Source organism: Pteropus vampyrus, unplaced genomic scaffold, assembly GCF_000151845.1.
Source record: "Pteropus vampyrus isolate Shadow unplaced genomic scaffold, Pvam_2.0 Scaffold228, whole genome shotgun sequence".
In the NCBI taxonomy this organism is placed as follows: Eukaryota; Metazoa; Chordata; class Mammalia; order Chiroptera; family Pteropodidae; genus Pteropus; species Pteropus vampyrus.
The window spans coordinates 846,844-863,202 of NW_011889009.1; the positions used below are offsets into that span (position 1 = coordinate 846,844).

General features: G+C 43.4%; 1 protein-coding gene and 1 pseudogene across 1 annotated transcript in view; one reads left to right on the forward strand and one right to left on the reverse strand.

Annotated features, from left to right (window-relative positions):
* Positions 1 to 1,378: 1,378 nt before the first annotated feature.
* On the forward strand, positions 1,379 to 1,497 carry LOC111728795 (annotated as a pseudogene).
* A 3,212-nt stretch (positions 1,498 to 4,709) lies between these two features.
* The window catches only part of DNAJA2 (DnaJ heat shock protein family (Hsp40) member A2), a 29,104-nt gene continuing 17,454 nt past the window's right edge, over positions 4,710 to 16,359 (reverse strand). The window contains exons 5-12 of the mRNA XM_023519648.1: positions 15,245 to 15,308; positions 14,744 to 14,967; positions 12,172 to 12,252; positions 11,778 to 11,911; positions 9,849 to 10,045; positions 6,411 to 6,555; positions 6,126 to 6,253; positions 4,710 to 5,541 (exon numbers count right to left, since the gene is read on the reverse strand). Of these exons, the coding sequence (XP_023375416.1) occupies positions 5,350 to 5,541; positions 6,126 to 6,253; positions 6,411 to 6,555; positions 9,849 to 10,045; positions 11,778 to 11,911; positions 12,172 to 12,252; positions 14,744 to 14,967; positions 15,245 to 15,308 (1,165 nt within the window). The 3' untranslated portion in view covers positions 4,710 to 5,349. The remainder of the gene's footprint in view (positions 5,542 to 6,125; positions 6,254 to 6,410; positions 6,556 to 9,848; positions 10,046 to 11,777; positions 11,912 to 12,171; positions 12,253 to 14,743; positions 14,968 to 15,244; positions 15,309 to 16,359) is intronic.

Genomic DNA, 16,359 nt, shown 5'->3' on the forward strand with positions numbered 1-16,359 from the left:
GTGCATTTCACTGTATGTAAATTACAACACAACAGAGTTAATTGGGGCTGGGGGGGGCAGGTGGTGGGAAAAATATACAACCTTCGATCTAGAAGTCCCCTCTAGGAATTTATCCTAGAATGTTTTCCCACGTGTGAAAGATACATGATTTTCTCAGCAGCATTGTTGGCCATGGCAAATGGGGACACCCTAAGTATTCATTAATGGGGAATTGGGGTGTCCTTTCAAAGGAATCCCTTGCAATCGTCAACCCAGGTGAGGGCATCCATCCGGCCGGAAGTAGCAACAGCAGTGACCACACTAGTGTGGGGGTGGAGTCCTGCAGCTCTATCTGATCGGACTCACATATCACCTGGCATGTTCTTCTCTCCCTCAAGTCGGGGGGCTGCTTTTCTCTTAGGCACATCTGCACCCCCCAGTGGGTAACTGAGATAGCACTGTACCCAAATAGCCGCATTTGGTTACAGAAATCAGTCTCTCTCACTTTCTTTCCCTGTCTGTCTCTCAGTCTCTGTGTCTTTCTCTTTCTCTAAAAGACAAAGGATTTCCCCCAGAATGTTGCTCTGCCCTAAAATACTTAAGCCGGCAAATTCTTAAGAAGAACTCTTTTAAGAATCATTAAGCCTCTAAAATGCTGCAGACCCTTATTTATCTTCAGAGCATTGATTGCAAGATCCATCAGATACAGTATTTAATCGCTTAATGTAATCAGCATGTTCCTGGGGGAAATGTGTAAATCAAATGATTTTTAATTTTTTAATTGGTGCTTTTTAATAACAGATGTTATGTTGTAAAAAAAAAAAGAAAGAAAGAAAGAAAGAAAACATAGATAAGGAAAACAAAGAAAATCACCGTGGCAATGTGAACGTAATCTGGGTCGTGCAGAATACAAAGGGTCTCTTGTTAGTTTTGTTAGGTGTGATAATGGCATTACGAACACATAAATGTTGTTTTTAAAGATGCATGTTGAAGTGTGTAGGGATAAACCTCAGTATTTGCTTTAAAATACGTTAGGAGAGAGAGAAGTCAGTTTTTTGGGGTTTTTTTTTAAGACAATAGGTGAAGAGAATGAAGCAAATGTTGATAATTAATGAATCGGGGCAATGGATGTATAGAAGTTCATTATATTATTCTACTTTCGTGTGTATTTTCATAATGAAAACTTTTTAAACAGCCACGAACCTCAAACACAAAGAAAATTGTTATTTTCTGATTAGTGTACATCCTATCAGAACAGTTACATAGGCACATATTTTGAAAACAGCATCATATCAAACGCATTTTCTATTATATATCTAACATGCTATAAAACACTGCAACATTTTAAAAAATATACATACTATGCATTGAATGGATGTAACAGAATTTAATGAGGGATGTCTACAGCCATGCCACCCTGAACAAGCCCGATCCTGTCTGATCTCAGAAGCTAAGCAGGGTCGGGCCTGGTTAGTACTTGGATGGGAGACCACCTAGGAAGACCAGGCCCTGTAGGCGTAAAAAATAAAAAAATAAGAGATTGTAAACTGACAAGGTCCTTGCAATCTGTGAGGTCAACCAAGGGTTGCCTCGCCTAAAAAATAAAAATAATAACAAAAAATAAGAACTTAATTTAGTTCGTTTCCCATTTTTCACAGTCGTAAACAACCTTTCAACAAACATTCTCATATTGAATCTTGTTGCACAGCTGTCGTATCCTTAAGACAAAGGCCTAGGAAGGCGATTTCCGGGTGAAAAAGTGTTTCAGCACCAGGGGGAGCCGGGCACCTATGGGATGCCCCCCGGAGGTGTTTGAAAAAGCAAACCCACGCCCTATCCCTTGGCGGTGGAGCCTGATGATGGCGGTGCCAACACCTGAGCGCACAGCCCCTCAACGATGGCTGGTAGCCAGATTAGGACCGCGAAGACCTCTGACGGAGGCAGGTCAACTGTCCCCATCTCGATGTCCTCCCTTGCGGCCTGGTGAAAGCCTGGCAGGGCCCTCAAAGCCGGTCAAAGGGTCGACGTAACCACAAGGCTGCGTATAGAACAAGAACATACCAGAAAGAACCCTCTGACCGCCGAAACCTGCCCAGTGAGGAGTGAAGGCATCTCCCCCGACGGGACTCTGGTGTGTGTGGTCACCCCACCCAGCTCACCCTCTCGCACAGAATCTCTCAGTCATGAAATTGGCATATGTCCATAAATGTCCATTTAATCCAGCACTGTCCTTCTTGGTAAGAGGGCTGGGTACCAGGCATCGTTTAGGAGCTGTGCGCTCAGGTGTTGGCACTGCCATCATCAGGCTCCACCGCCATCATCAGGCTCCACCGCCAAGGGATAGGGCGTGGGTTTGCTTTTTAAAACACCTCCGGGGGGCATCCCCTAGGTGACCAGCTCCCCTTGGTGCTGAAACACTTTTTCACCCGGAAATCACCTTCCTAGGCCTTTGTCTTAAGGATACGACAGCTGTGCAACAAGATTCAATGGGAGAATGTTTGTTGAAAGGTTGTTAATTCAGGGCTCCTTGAGTGCTGCCCGAGAGACACATTGCTTTGTCAGGAAGGGTGCGGCAGGGCTGACCTCCCGACATTCCGGCTGGTCACAGATGACGGGGGAAGGGACAGATGCACCAAGGTCAGGAGCGGTGGCGGCACCAACTCCTTGCCCCCAGGTGGACAAGTTTCTCAGACACATTAAACGCCGTCACCTTCCGATCCAGAGCCATTTCTAGATGGAAGTGCTGGCACCGCCCGGGGCATGTCACTTGGGTGAGAATGGCCCCAGCTCAAGCTCCTGGTTGGGCATGTGGCCCAGGCCCGGGGACCCTGGCCCCAGGGATAGGCTCAAGGATGGCACACGACCAGCTCTAGGCCAACGAGTCCCACACAGGTTTTCGCTGGAAGCGTGGAAAAGCAGATCACTGTCACAGGGGCCGCGACCCTCACGGCATCGCCATGGACAGCGTGCGCCTGGGGCTTTGGACTTGAACTGGAACCCTCTCTTCATCACTTATTGGCCATGTGACTTTCTGAAATTCTTAGCATCGCTATTTGGCTTCCTTGCCTGTAAACTGGGCCAAGAATAATTTCTACCTTACGGGGTTATTGTGGGCTTCACGTGACGTGACACGTCAACGCACTAGGCACGGAGCCTGGCACGTCTCGTTCCATGACATTGGCTGGCTGGAACTGTCCACACCCTGAGGTGTGGAGGCAGCGAGCTGGCATCTCGCTAAGCCTGTTGGTCCACAGCATCACTGTTCTCTCCGCGAGTCTCACTTGGGACGAAACGCACAGGCCCTAATCAGTTTAGGTGTTGGGCACTGCACGTGGGCTTCTGATTGGGTGGGATTAGGGCCTGATGGCTGTCATTTGTGAAAAATAACTCCTCCACCACAATGGACACTGAAGGTCCTCTCCAGTGTCACACATTTTAGATTCTTTGCCACCGAAAGCACAAGGAACAACAAAGAAAATAGGTAAACTGGCTGGAGGATGGAACGGTGGGAGTAAATGCTAATGCGTTTGGGGTTTCTTTTGTGATGAAAATATTTTCGGGTAGTTGTGATGCAAAACCGAATATACTAAGCCTTCCCCAAACTGTTCACCTTTTTAAAAGGTATATTTAATGGTGTGGAAATCACATTACAGTGAGGCTGTTCTAAGATTCTTTGTGCCAGTGATACTGTGTCTGCTTTTTCTCCAGACAGGTTCTCTGCAAAGCAGAACAAGTAGGCTGAGTGAAACAGACCCAAACAAGGTCTGACCCACCCATTCCACACGGTTTCCTTGGCTATCAAGAAACCCAGGTAGAATTCAAAGAAAGACTACACTGAACGACTGTTTTATAAACCTTTATTGGAAAGGCTACAAACTTTATATTGCCACTGCATTTCTTACGCTTCAAGTGGTTGTGGGGAAGTAACCTTGGATACAAAACTACTATGCTGTTGAATCTCGCCCAGGCTGGTTGTAAAATATTTTTTGTACAGCGGAGGTAGAGTGGATAGGACAATAATTTAAACCTCACGGGCCTTGATTAATGCCAGGACACTTTTTTTTTTTTTTCCCATTCGGGTTCTAACAGACCTAGAAATAAACTACAAGTATTATATTTAGGCTCAGGGATGGCATAGTACATTTAAAATCTTTAGTTTTCAGTTTCCCCCATTTGTTCTTGTACAAATGTAAAATGTACAACTGATGTCTCTCTTCCCCAAAATTAAAGTGTGTTCTAAAAATATCTATTCTGGGAATGAAAAGAAGGCAATAGAAGATGGATAGAGCAACACATCCTTTTCATGTAGTTTCACCTGATTTTTCTCATATCAGTCTGAGTCGTACGTTTCCATAAAACATTAGTAATAACCAGTGCTTCCCCCAGTCTCGAATACTGAACTTAATGGAGACAACCTTTAACTATAACATTTAATGAAAACAGAGCGTTGAACAGGTTCTATGCAGACATGGTTTCAATATCGATTTGCAACCTTATTTTAAAAAGAGGGTGGTTGGGGGGAGGTGCAGGCTGGGTCGCCCTGGCCACCGACATATTAAACTTTCTTTTGCTTTTTTAAAACTATACAACGGGCATGTGCCTGAAGCATTAGCTGCAGGCCAATGGGTTTCTAAGAGCCACTTAAGAATCAGAACTAAGGGTACATTCTCCAGTTTAAGGTTACACTTTACAGTTTGTGTTCTTCCTTCTAAAAATGTGACACAAAGAAATAATTTACACCACTGCTTTTTATTATCAAGTTTCAAAAACCTTTCACAAGATGGTAAAAAAAAAAAAAAAAAAAAAAAAAAAAAAAAAAAAAAAAAAAAACTTTACAACCACAGCTAATGTAATGTTTTCCATTGTTCCCAGTCAGCTCCAAACCCATTGTGTGCAAAGCCCATTTTTTTCCATGCACCTAAATGATAGATACAGGCTATGAAATTCTTTATTCTATTTGTAGCAGCTTATGCAGGTGCAGCCAAACACAAAGCTTCAGGACAAATTGTACACAAACTTTACAATGTGGGATTTGAATTTAAAATATGAAACAAAAAAAAAATCTACACGAAACCGATAAAAATCAAGCACAGATGCCAGGACTGAAACTTAAAACCCATGTGTGAAAGGGAGTCTTATTTCCTTTCAAGTGCTTTATTCTGCTACGGAACAGTCGAAATGAAGATGTAAAGCTCTGTGGTTAGTTTAAATTATACACTCTGTAGATATTATACCAATTTTAAAAGTTACACATAGACCAACAGATGTCCATCAGCTCATCTGGACTGACCAGACCCTCCAGCGGGGTCGCTGACAACAAACCAGGCAGACGTGGAAAGAAAATCCACTTGTGCAATCGGTCTGCAGAGTTTACTGATGGGCACATTGCACTCCGGGTCCGTGATGGCTGCTGCTCTCCTCATCGGAGCTATCGTTATAGGCTTCACGGCGCTGGCCACCTCCTGAGCCCCGAGTGCTGTCAAATTCCTGAAGCTCTACCTCCTCCGTGTCTCCAATTATGTTTGGAACTTCCGGTCTAGAGGGCAGAAGATCTTCTAGTTCCTTCATTAAAAGGAACAAAAATAAAGTTAGCGGTCAGGTATCTTCATTCGCCTTCCTCTGACACCATCCGAGCTGCAGGCCTCTTTGAGAGTTAAAATGGATGTGTCTGTACTTTAAGCCAGACCACAAACTGATGACCCAGAGGCCAAATCTGCAGGCATCTTTTGTGCAACCCATCTGTCGCTCAGGAAAAAACAAAAACAAAATTAGCTGCCAACGTTTAAACACTGGAAAATTTTATACCAGACGCGCCTTTAATCCTGCACGGAACTGCCAGCAGATGCTTAGCTGGAGGGCTGCCGTCTCCAGGTGAGGGCTCTGCTCCCCAGGGAGCCCCAACCCTCCCACCGCACCACACCCAGGCCACTTTACCCTACTAGTCCCTGGCTGGCCCCAGAAAGGCTTAACCAGTAACTCTCATTCTGATACCAGGACAGCCCATTAATCACTCAAATATTTAAAAAGCGTATTATAAACTGTGTGATCTTAAAATCTTAGCACCAAAAACAAGTGGAAAGTGACAAAGAAACACAATTATTATTAAACCTTAAGTCATCTGTTGTTTAAATGTAGAGACCACTTACAGAAAGCTTGTCTGGGTTGATCCAGTTGTTTTCAGGAAACTGTACATCGAACTTTATGTAAAGATCACCTTTTTCAAAGGGGTTACGATACTGTGGCATCCCTTCGCCGCGAACTACACGGACACATCCTGTTATTTGAGTATCAGAGAAAGCATTAAGGATTTTATCCAAGAAGAAAGGTTCTCAACAATATTCTTTTATGAGTCACCTGTCACCTACTATAAAAAAATTTCAAATTGTGAAAGAGGACATGGAACCCCAGATCAGACGGAAATCAAGACGTACCCGGCTCGATGACTTTGCCAGGCGGGTATTTCACCACGATCTGACGTCCATCAAGGTGCTTGAATGTGAACTGAAATCCACACAGAGCTTCGACAAGTCCAATCTTATATGTCATGTGCAAATCATTCCCATCTCTCTGGAACACCTACAAATAAAACGTACAAGAAACGTTTTTTTAAAAAAGTATGGAGCCGTACGTACTCTTGTACTGTGTTCTCTGAATCGATTTCAAAACCTTAATTCCACCATTCACTGCAAGAGCCAAAGTGCCACCGTTCCTAATTTCCTAAATTTAAATAAGGAAATGTAGCTATTCTCAAGTAATAAGAAACTTTTATGAGGCAAACAATGGCTCACTAGGCACAGCTGAGGCTCCAAAAACAGAACCAGGTAGGTTCTGCCAGCCCATTCCTTTCCTGACCCTGCTTCCGAAGGCCCAGTGGGATTCTGTAGAACCGGTTCACCTGGAGCACTCCCCAGACATGATTCTAACAAGGGAAGGGGAGGGTCCAAGTTCAATGTAAAAAGTTCAACCAGTAATGCTCGGCCAGTAAAGGCGCTTAAATCCCATGCTTTACACACGTACAAACAAGCTTTATCTCAAATAAAATTCAAAACCTGCTTAGATAAATGTAAATCAAACAGAATAGGTAACAGCAAAGGTTATTCAGTAAACAAAGAATGTTTCCGTTTTCAACGTGTAGAAAAAAATACATCCAATTTCACACATGCCGAGATTTTCTTTTGCTTATCAGAATTTACAAATATCTATATACTTAACTTTTGAAATTTAAGATGAAACAAAATTAACTGCAGTGAAAGGTCACCTGGTTTTTTTCTCAATACAACTCTCTCTTCCAAAGAATGCCGGATGCTTCATGCAGAGAAGAGAGAGAACCTGAAAGATACCCTCTTTTCTTAAATTATCCTAAATTTAAATTTACCCACGAAAGGAAGTTCATCTCAAACCATGACCGTGTCTAGTGGTCCCGGCCAGCAGCCTCGGCAGCACCAGGAGACCTGAGTCACCCTTTACCAGGTGTCCCCAGGGCAAAGCTGTGCCAGCAGCAGGGGCAGAGGAATATGCCATTCTTGGACTGGAGAGCTCGACTTAGAGTGGCTCCAACAACAAATGGTATCAGGGTTGTTTTGGGGCCAGGAGGTGGTTAGGCTAGTCAATTTGATATCAAAACTCAAAAAATAAACAAGCAGGAACAAGGAGGGAATTTTTGAAAAACCAAAACAAAAAAACAAGATTAATGAGGAGGGCGCTATCAAGAACCAGACAATCAAACACTTAAAAGCTATTGTTAATTTCTGAAAAATTTAAGTACAGAGTACAAAAGAGAGACTAGCATCACCAGACACTGTGGTTCTTTGCTACACTAATGCACCATGGTAGCCAGTGTGAACCAACACACGTGCTGAAAAGATGAACACACGTGACATATAGCATTCCCAAAGTTGAATGTTTTTTGAACAAAAGATTTATACTGTCTCAGATATAGCACCCATCCCGATCTTATGGCCTCACAATTACTTTAGCACGAGTTTTGGGAGTGGGAAAATAAAGAAAGCCCAAAACAAAATAACTACAAGCTTTTTCATGAACTAGTTCAAACTAGTCACATTTTCTTCAGAAGGTTCAGAATATTTTCAATGGTATAAATTAAACAACGGCCTAAATCTCATCTTGGACCCCAACTTACTTTACTGGTCATAATAAAGCCAAGAAGGAACGACCTTTGTCCTCTTCCTGCATGAACTTCCCTTCTAACCTTTACCAGTTCCTACTTTCCACCTCCAATAACCAGTCACATCTGCTGTCTGTTGAAAATTCCATGCAACTCCACCACTGCCAACGATTTGAAGGGACTTACTTCCCAGCCCCAAAGCAAGCAAGCTGGCTGGTTTCCTTACTTGATTCTGCAACGGCCATCTGGGAGAAGACAAATTTGGTTTTCAGTTAAGCAAGCCAAGCCCAGGGACCCAAAGCCAGTCAACACGAGTCAGAACAAAGCCCGAGTCTCCAAACCCAGGGATCTCTATTTTTAAACTCCCATTTCATGACACGGCCTCACTGAAGACTGAACTTTGCACGAAGATTCTGCCACTGGTCTGACACGCCCAACGCCAACGACATCACGTCTCCTCCGAGCAAGCAGCGCCTCTCACGCCTCCACTGCGCTAACCGCTGCACGGCCAGGCCTCCCGCCACGACGGCCCTCGGACGCCCGTGACGTAGCGATGAGAACACTCTCCCAGTCTGTGCCGTCTTACGATACAGCACACTCCACACCCCCAGGTGGATTGGATCGATCCCTGGGCTGTGCATCTTTCTGCCTTGTAGGCCTTGCACGCTGCTGTGCATGGAAGGCAAGACCAAACGCATGAGGAAGTGGCTAAAATGCCAGAGAACCTTAGAGAAGAGCTACGAATATTCCAACCTGTAAGACTTTAAGGGGCAGGATCCGTATCGCAAGTGCTACCTCTGCAGAGGTTAAGAAATCTGACCAGGACACCCTGAGAAAGCCCAGTGCGCGAGAGCCACGCACGCCTAGTGCGGGACCGAGTCTCATCAAACTCCCAGACTCCGCATCTCAGTGTGGCTTTATTCTCTCCTGGATGCTTAAAGTGATTTAAAATTTTACTTTATTAGGAGAAATCACCACCAAATGGAAAAAACATTTAGTGTCAACTAAAAAGGAGGCTGACCTGTGATGTTCCTTTCAGAGGAACTTGAGTCAACGTGATCAAGCACAGAGCCAGAACCCTCTTGAATTCTTCTATGGTCAAGAATATGGGTGCTCACCCCAGGGACGTTTCCTGGAGAGCTCGCTGATCTTCATGAACAGGGGCCTACACTCCCCGCCACGGCACATTAAACACCAGCGTGGCGGTGTCCCGAAAACACTCACCCGACCACGTCGCGTCATCAGACCAGCTAACTCTGCCTTGTACGTAACAGATACAATACATACCCAATCAGAAGTTTAAAAATAAAAAAACCCGCAGAACCTTCTCTTTCAAGAAAAGCTCACTTGGACACCCAGTATGTAAAACAAACCCAAAGAGCAGCACTGAGGACAGAAGCCTCGTCCACCCACCACCCAGCAGAAGTTCCACTGTGAAGCACGAGCTGCCTTATGTCATCCGGTCAAGTGCCCTTATCTTCATACACGAGGAAACTGGGGTACAGAGACAACGGGACTTCGTAAGGTTATGGCGCTGGTCGATGGCCACGCTGGGACCAAATGCGACCGCCCCAGAGCTCCTGACCGCACGTGCCGTGGTGTACGGAACAAGGCAGCTCGCATGAGCTCGGCCTGACCACCGAGCCGTGTTGCTCCAGGGAACCCAAACAGATCTAACCTGTATGCTGCACGCAAGACACGTTGCTGAATAAAACAAAAATAAATCCAACAAAAAGGAAATTACCTCATGTTCTTTCTCTTGTAGCAAAAGAACAATGTCTCCTGGTTCCACGCCCGGGGCCTGGTCGGCTTCCCCAGTGAACGTAATTCTCTGCCCGTGCTTCATGCCTTTGTCCACGTGGACCTCCAGGATCTTGACTTCTTTGATCACCTTCTTCCCTTCGCACTTTTTACAGCGGTCCTTTTCGTTAATCACCTCTCCTGTAAAGAGAGGGCATCGACTTCCATTATGCTCCTACGTCAGCCAGGTCTCCTTGATGCCCTTATTCATTAAATACATTTTCTGGACTTCCTTTGATAGCTACCTAAAGATTTGTTTAAAGCATCATTCACAACGAAAGCTCACATCTCGCTGCAGGTTACCTGAAGGGCCCAGCCGCTCAGTCTCCTCTATTTGAGTAAAATGTATCTTAAAATACTTGCGTGGCTCCTGACTCTACTTCCTAAAGTTAAAGAGAGACTACAGGTCAAGGAAACAATGGGCAGCCAGATGCTGGAGCTTCTACAAACGCGTCTTTGTTTTTTGTTTCGGTGCGAGTTTCCTTTAACGATGGATGGAGAACACAAATAAAATTTCAAATGTCCTTCATGGCTCATTATTACACTGTACGGTTGGTGCCGGATGTCGTTTATTTCATGGAATGACAGCTGCTCAGGCGTCCTGCACGGCTTTCACCTTTACTCAGGTTCGCTATCGCAGAACTCCTGACACCACGTGCAGATGGCTGCACTTAACTGGTGTGAGTGCCTCCATACCGTGTGTATGATGACACGGTTTCCTTTCTACGTATTTCTCTGAAAAGTCTGATGAGTGTGTAACAGAGTAAAACCGAAGTTCTACACAATAGATTATAAAAAAAAATGGCGTCAATTTCTGATGGCAGATTACTGGCACACTTTGATGCTTAGACGTTTAATTAATGACTTCAGGGGCTGTTTCTAGAATGCTTACTTTGCAACGTATGTTCTAAAAAACATCAGTTCCTCAAAACGGTAATCGTGCACGGGAAGATTTCGGTCAACTCTGGTCTGACAGCACGAACTGCTAGCAACTGTAAGAAGGTAGCATGCCCCAAGACTCCCTAGGATGGTAACTAAAGAATTTGCACCGTCTCCAAATTATCTCGTCACTTCCAGAAGCAATCTGGAAAAGGATGTTCTAAAACTGTGCTGTCCAACATGGCAGCCACTAGCCATCTGTGGCTATTTGTTTCATTTTATTAAAATTTAAAAAATTTTAGTTCCTCAGTCACACTAGCCACATTTCAAGTACTCAGAGCTAGTGGCTACTGCCCTAGACGTTGCACATACAGAACATTTCCACCATCACAGAAAAATTCTTTTGGATAGCACTGCCCTAGGACAAGAGTTGGCAAACTAAGGCCCACAGGCCCAGGAGGGCATGCCTCTGTCTGTGCTGGTAATGTGTAACGGGAAGACGGTCATGCCCGTTTGTTTCCGTACTGTCTGTGGCCATCAAGCCCTAAAAGGCAGAGGTGAGCAGCAGTCTCAAGAGCCATTCCGCCCGCCAAGCTTAGAACAGTCACTTCTGTAAGAAGAGCTTCAATCCCAGTGTCTAGTCTCAAAAGCTAACTAAAGCTTACAGTAAAATCCTCCACTGATCTGGATGGTAATTAAAATTTGCTGTTTCCTTCTTTATCAAATATTACCTTTTAAATATAAAAGGACAGAACACTGCCCGTTTTTGGAATTAAAAAGGAAGAACATAATACAAAGTTACTGTTTATCTGTGTTCACTGAGCCTGTGCATGATAAAATAATTATTTTCACATTTTTCTTTTAGAACTCTGTAGCTTTTAACAATAAGACGAATACAAACACGTTGAAAAAGAAAGATCGGGAGCCTCCTCGATTCCTACACTCCCAGCCCCGCCCCACCCCCGCCCTCAAAGCGGGGTGCTGGCACGCGTACCTTCGCCGTTGCAGTCGGCACACACAGACTGCATCTGCTGCACCATGCCCGGAGCCAGCTGTCGGATCATGATGCGTACGCCTCGACCCCGACAAGCGCTGCACTTCTGAACAGCTCCAGACTTTCCACCTTGGCTAGAGCAAGCAAAAGCACCCATCAGATTTTTGCACACAGACCATTCCAACAGGCCATTCCAAAGACGAATCACTCTTTTCATCTTTGACTGAGTTCTTCAGCCCCCAATGACTGGTCATTTAGCTGAGTTTCAGATGTGTCAGAGAATGTTCTGTGTTGGGTAGTTAAGTTTCGAGTCACGAACAATTTTTATCTGGTAGAGACTCTGTGCCACCCAAAGAACAGAAGATTTATTTCATAAACCAGAACACGCACTTACCCACTGCACGCACTACAGAGCACATTCTTGCTAAGTTGTAGTTTGGTTGTCTTGCCGTTATACAGGTCTTCTAAAGATACTCTGGGGAGAAAAGAATTAGGTCCAATCAAGTTCTCTTAAGTACCAGATATAAACGACAGCTATTGGTGGGAGTTCTACTATAAGCTTTTAAAATGTTCAAAAACACATTAAGTCAACCGACTGAGGTTTTATTTTGTGGATCAAAATAGCAGAAAGATTTCAGGGCTATGAACAGTATATGGTACTCAGAGCCAGAATCTACAGCATCAGGCCAACAGTTTCCAGCGCGGCGTTTTCTGATAAAGCTGATGACTGCACAAACCCAAAGCATCACAACCTTATTCTGGCCTCAGGCAGGAGCCGTCCACCTAGTCCAATCCTCTGAAGGAGGTACAATTATTATCCCCATTTGACAAGACAAAACTGAGGCACGGAGAGGTTAAGTAACTTGCCCAAGATCCCAGAGGTAGTCTAGCTCCAGAGTCCATGCTGTTACAAGGCTCTGCTCCAAGGACAATTTAGAAAAGCAACAAAGTCATATTACAATTTATGGGAGGCACTCAGATTACGCATGTCTCAAAAAAAAAAAAAAAAAGGCCTTATCTACAATGTGATAAAAAGGAAAAAAACACGTTTTCAACAGTCAACAAGTTTTAGAGCTCTGAAGTACCCAGTGAGTTATAAGCAAAACTGTGGAACTATTTTCCCCAAATTTTCAAAGAGGTCTATGATCCAAAAGAGGTTGAGTTAAAAAAGTCCACTAAAAAAATACAACTGATAAAACCCAACTCGCCTTTACTCATATAGCACATAAGAATTATAGGACCATTCATTGCCAAACAAACCTCGAAAAAAATGTACGCATGTCAAAAGTCTCAAAACCACTCTACATTTAGGATCTGGGTGCAATGCATTTAGTTTGGTCTTACGCTTCTCACTTTTTTTCAAATCTACCTTAGTAGTCCAGATTTACTTTTTAAAAGAGAACAACAAAAAATAGTTGGAAATATTTTGCAAAGCACCTATACTATTTGTGGCATTCACACTTTCTCAAAATCGTTATCTTAAGCTCTTAAGCTAAAACTTTATACATTCAGGCAGTATGAGAATAAAATACTTATGGATGAAACATTACCAGCACTTCCAAATACTGACATATCTATAACCTAACCTTAGACAAAAGCTCTTGGTTGCACCTGTCTTTTAACTAAATTGTTTACAGAAAACAAACAGGTAGGTCTTTTCCCCTGACGTATTAAATTACGGTCAGTATGCAAAACCACTAAATGAGGCCAGAAAAATCCTCATTTCGACAGACGTGGACAAGGAAGGGAAAATGTGGGTGATGGTCTGGCAAAGCTGGCACACCAGCTTCGCGCCAGTGGGACCAAACCGGCAGAATCCCTCATAAGACAATTTACTTGTATTTATCGGCCTCAAAACATTAACGCCTGCCTGTGAATCTGTGCCAAAGAGCGACAAAGCTGTATACAGAGATGCTCACAGCAGCACTACTATAGAAAAAAACTGGCAACATCCTATAGAAAAGGTAGATGATTAAGTAAATCATGGAATGGAATATTATAAAGCCACCCAAATGAGATGTTGTCATAACGAGGACATTTTCAATAACGTTATAGCAGCAGTAAATAAAAACTGCATTTACCGTATAGCATAAAAAACTTTTTTTAAAGAATATGAAGAACCATAAGATACAACAAACACTCTCTCAATCCTATTTACTTTGTAGACAATTTCCATATCAAAGAAAACAATGAAAGAACTCACGCTGCATGAGTATCATTCTTGGAATGATATCGAAATGATTATTTCAGAGGGTAAATTCTTTTAGAATACAAATCTAAGAATAAGACTCAAACAGTGTAACAGATTACGCTTTACTTCCTCTACTCCAATGTATAAACTAGATAATATGATTTATAAGTAAATACTTGAAATTCAGCCTCTAGCATTTATTTGCTAGTAAATTCATTATTAGCTAATAAATTAACAGGATAAAAGACATCACACATTTGCAAAGTAAAACAGCTATTTTCATGTTGTAGAGGGCTCACGAGCTCGCAATCTAAGATCAAGGTCAGACATCATTCATATGCTGTCAGGTTAATGTCAGGCTCGAAGACAGCGAGCTCCATGGAAACCACTTCAGGAGAGTTCACACAGAGGATCAAGTAATGAGTGACTATCACATGTAAACAAACTAGGCTGACAGGTACTCACTTTGTAAGTTTTTAAATAAATGTAACTTGGAAGATTTTAGGACATCAAAGAGATTCTTCATTATTAAAATTTTAAATCATATAGTATCAAGCAGCTTCAGAAGCATATAAATCACTTTCCTACTCAGTAAAAACACCATCTTTAGCAAAATGCAAACGCCCAGGTTATCCAATGCAAATGAGGACAGTAGGTAAATGGAAGATTTTGTTTTCTGATGAAGGACAGAACATTTTTGATACTTTTTCTCTTCTACTATTACTATTTAAAAAAGAAGTACTTAAGTATTTTTTAAAAAGAAAAAGGTATTCACTTGAGTGGATGCATCATGTCTTCTCCTCTTCTTCTGCCATTTCGACTTCTACTCTGATTGCCCATGAAGCCGAACAATCCCCCACCAAAAATGTGAGAGAAAATGTCATCCATGCCACCACCTCCGCCGCTACCTTCCCGAAGACCTTGTTCTCCGTATCTGTCATATAACTCGCGTTTCTCGGGATTTGATAGTACTTCATATGCAAAACTTATTTCTTTGAACTATAAAGAAAAAATAAAAAGGAAAATAATTGGATTTTCAAACGGAAGAGTGGGGGAAGGCTTCAGGAACCCAGAATTCACTTAATTCTAAAACATGCAAGTTGCCTTTGGTTTGATTCCGGTCCTGTTTATCACCTATCCCTGCGCAGAAGGTTAGTATTCCTATGACAAAACAAATACTCTTAACAGAAAAACTTGGCTCTGTGGCCTTACAACATTCCTCTTTTTAAGGAGGGCAACTTGACTTTAAAATAGGGGAAAGTCTCAAATAACTTACTTTGTCACCGGCATTTGGATTCTTATCAGGATGGTATTCCTTGGCTAACTTTCTGTATGCCTTCGATAAAAGATTAAAAAAAAAAAAAAAAAAAAGGTTACATACAAAGGCTGGTTTAAAGATTTGTAAGAACTTAAAATCCACTTTTCTGAGAAGCGCTGTTCTAAAATCATAACCTTCCAAAAATATCTTTTATTCATTGGGATTATTTGGCATTTTCCATCGTGATACTGTTCACTCACTAACTTAAAGTAACAAAGCAGATGGTAGTTACACCTGCAAACAGGTTATACTCAAGCCAGACGGAAACAATGAAACACCGCCACGGAGAAAACCAAACTATTGAAAAAAAAAATTCCGGATTTTCACTATTGCCAAATGTCTTCGATGGCCAGTAACCAGATCAAGAAGACTCCAAAACTCTAAAAAGAAATGACTATTAAGCTTTACAACCCGCAAACCTTACTAACAATTAAGCACAGGTGAGAATCCCTGTTCATGCTGACTCCCCAAATCAGGAAAAGGCCAAGAAGTTCCCAGGTCATGTTTTATTTTCACATGGTGGACTAATCTGGGGTCTTAGTAACTGGAGTGACCTAGGTCTTAGTTTAGTTACATAAATTTAGGTGGCTGAGACATACAGCACTTAAGTCTTCACTCACAGACACATGAATTATATAACAGAGACTAGCGTTTCCGGTAAGGTAACAGGAAGTCCATGTTACTCCCAACTGTCCCCGTCCCACTGCCTAAGGACCATTCTCATTTTTCTCGGCTTTCAAACCCGGACAGTCTCAGCCCCGTGAGGATGCTGCGGGGCTTCGAGGGCTTGGAAATCCTGAGATGCCAGATTCCAGCCCCGCGAAGAGCGACGGCGAGGCCGCCCATTTATTTTTAGTCGGCGTGCACTCAGGTGTTTGGCCGGGACCCACGGCTTCTTCTCGAAGCGGGTCCAGCCCCCTCAGATCACCTGCCCACGGAACAATGCACCCAAGCACTGACCCACGGGGCCTCCGGGCCCACCGGCCCGGGGGGCTCGGGGGGAGGAAAGGGGGCGGCGCTCGGCTCCCCGGAAACACCCCAACGGCCCCGGGCGCCGGCGGAGGCGGCGCCGA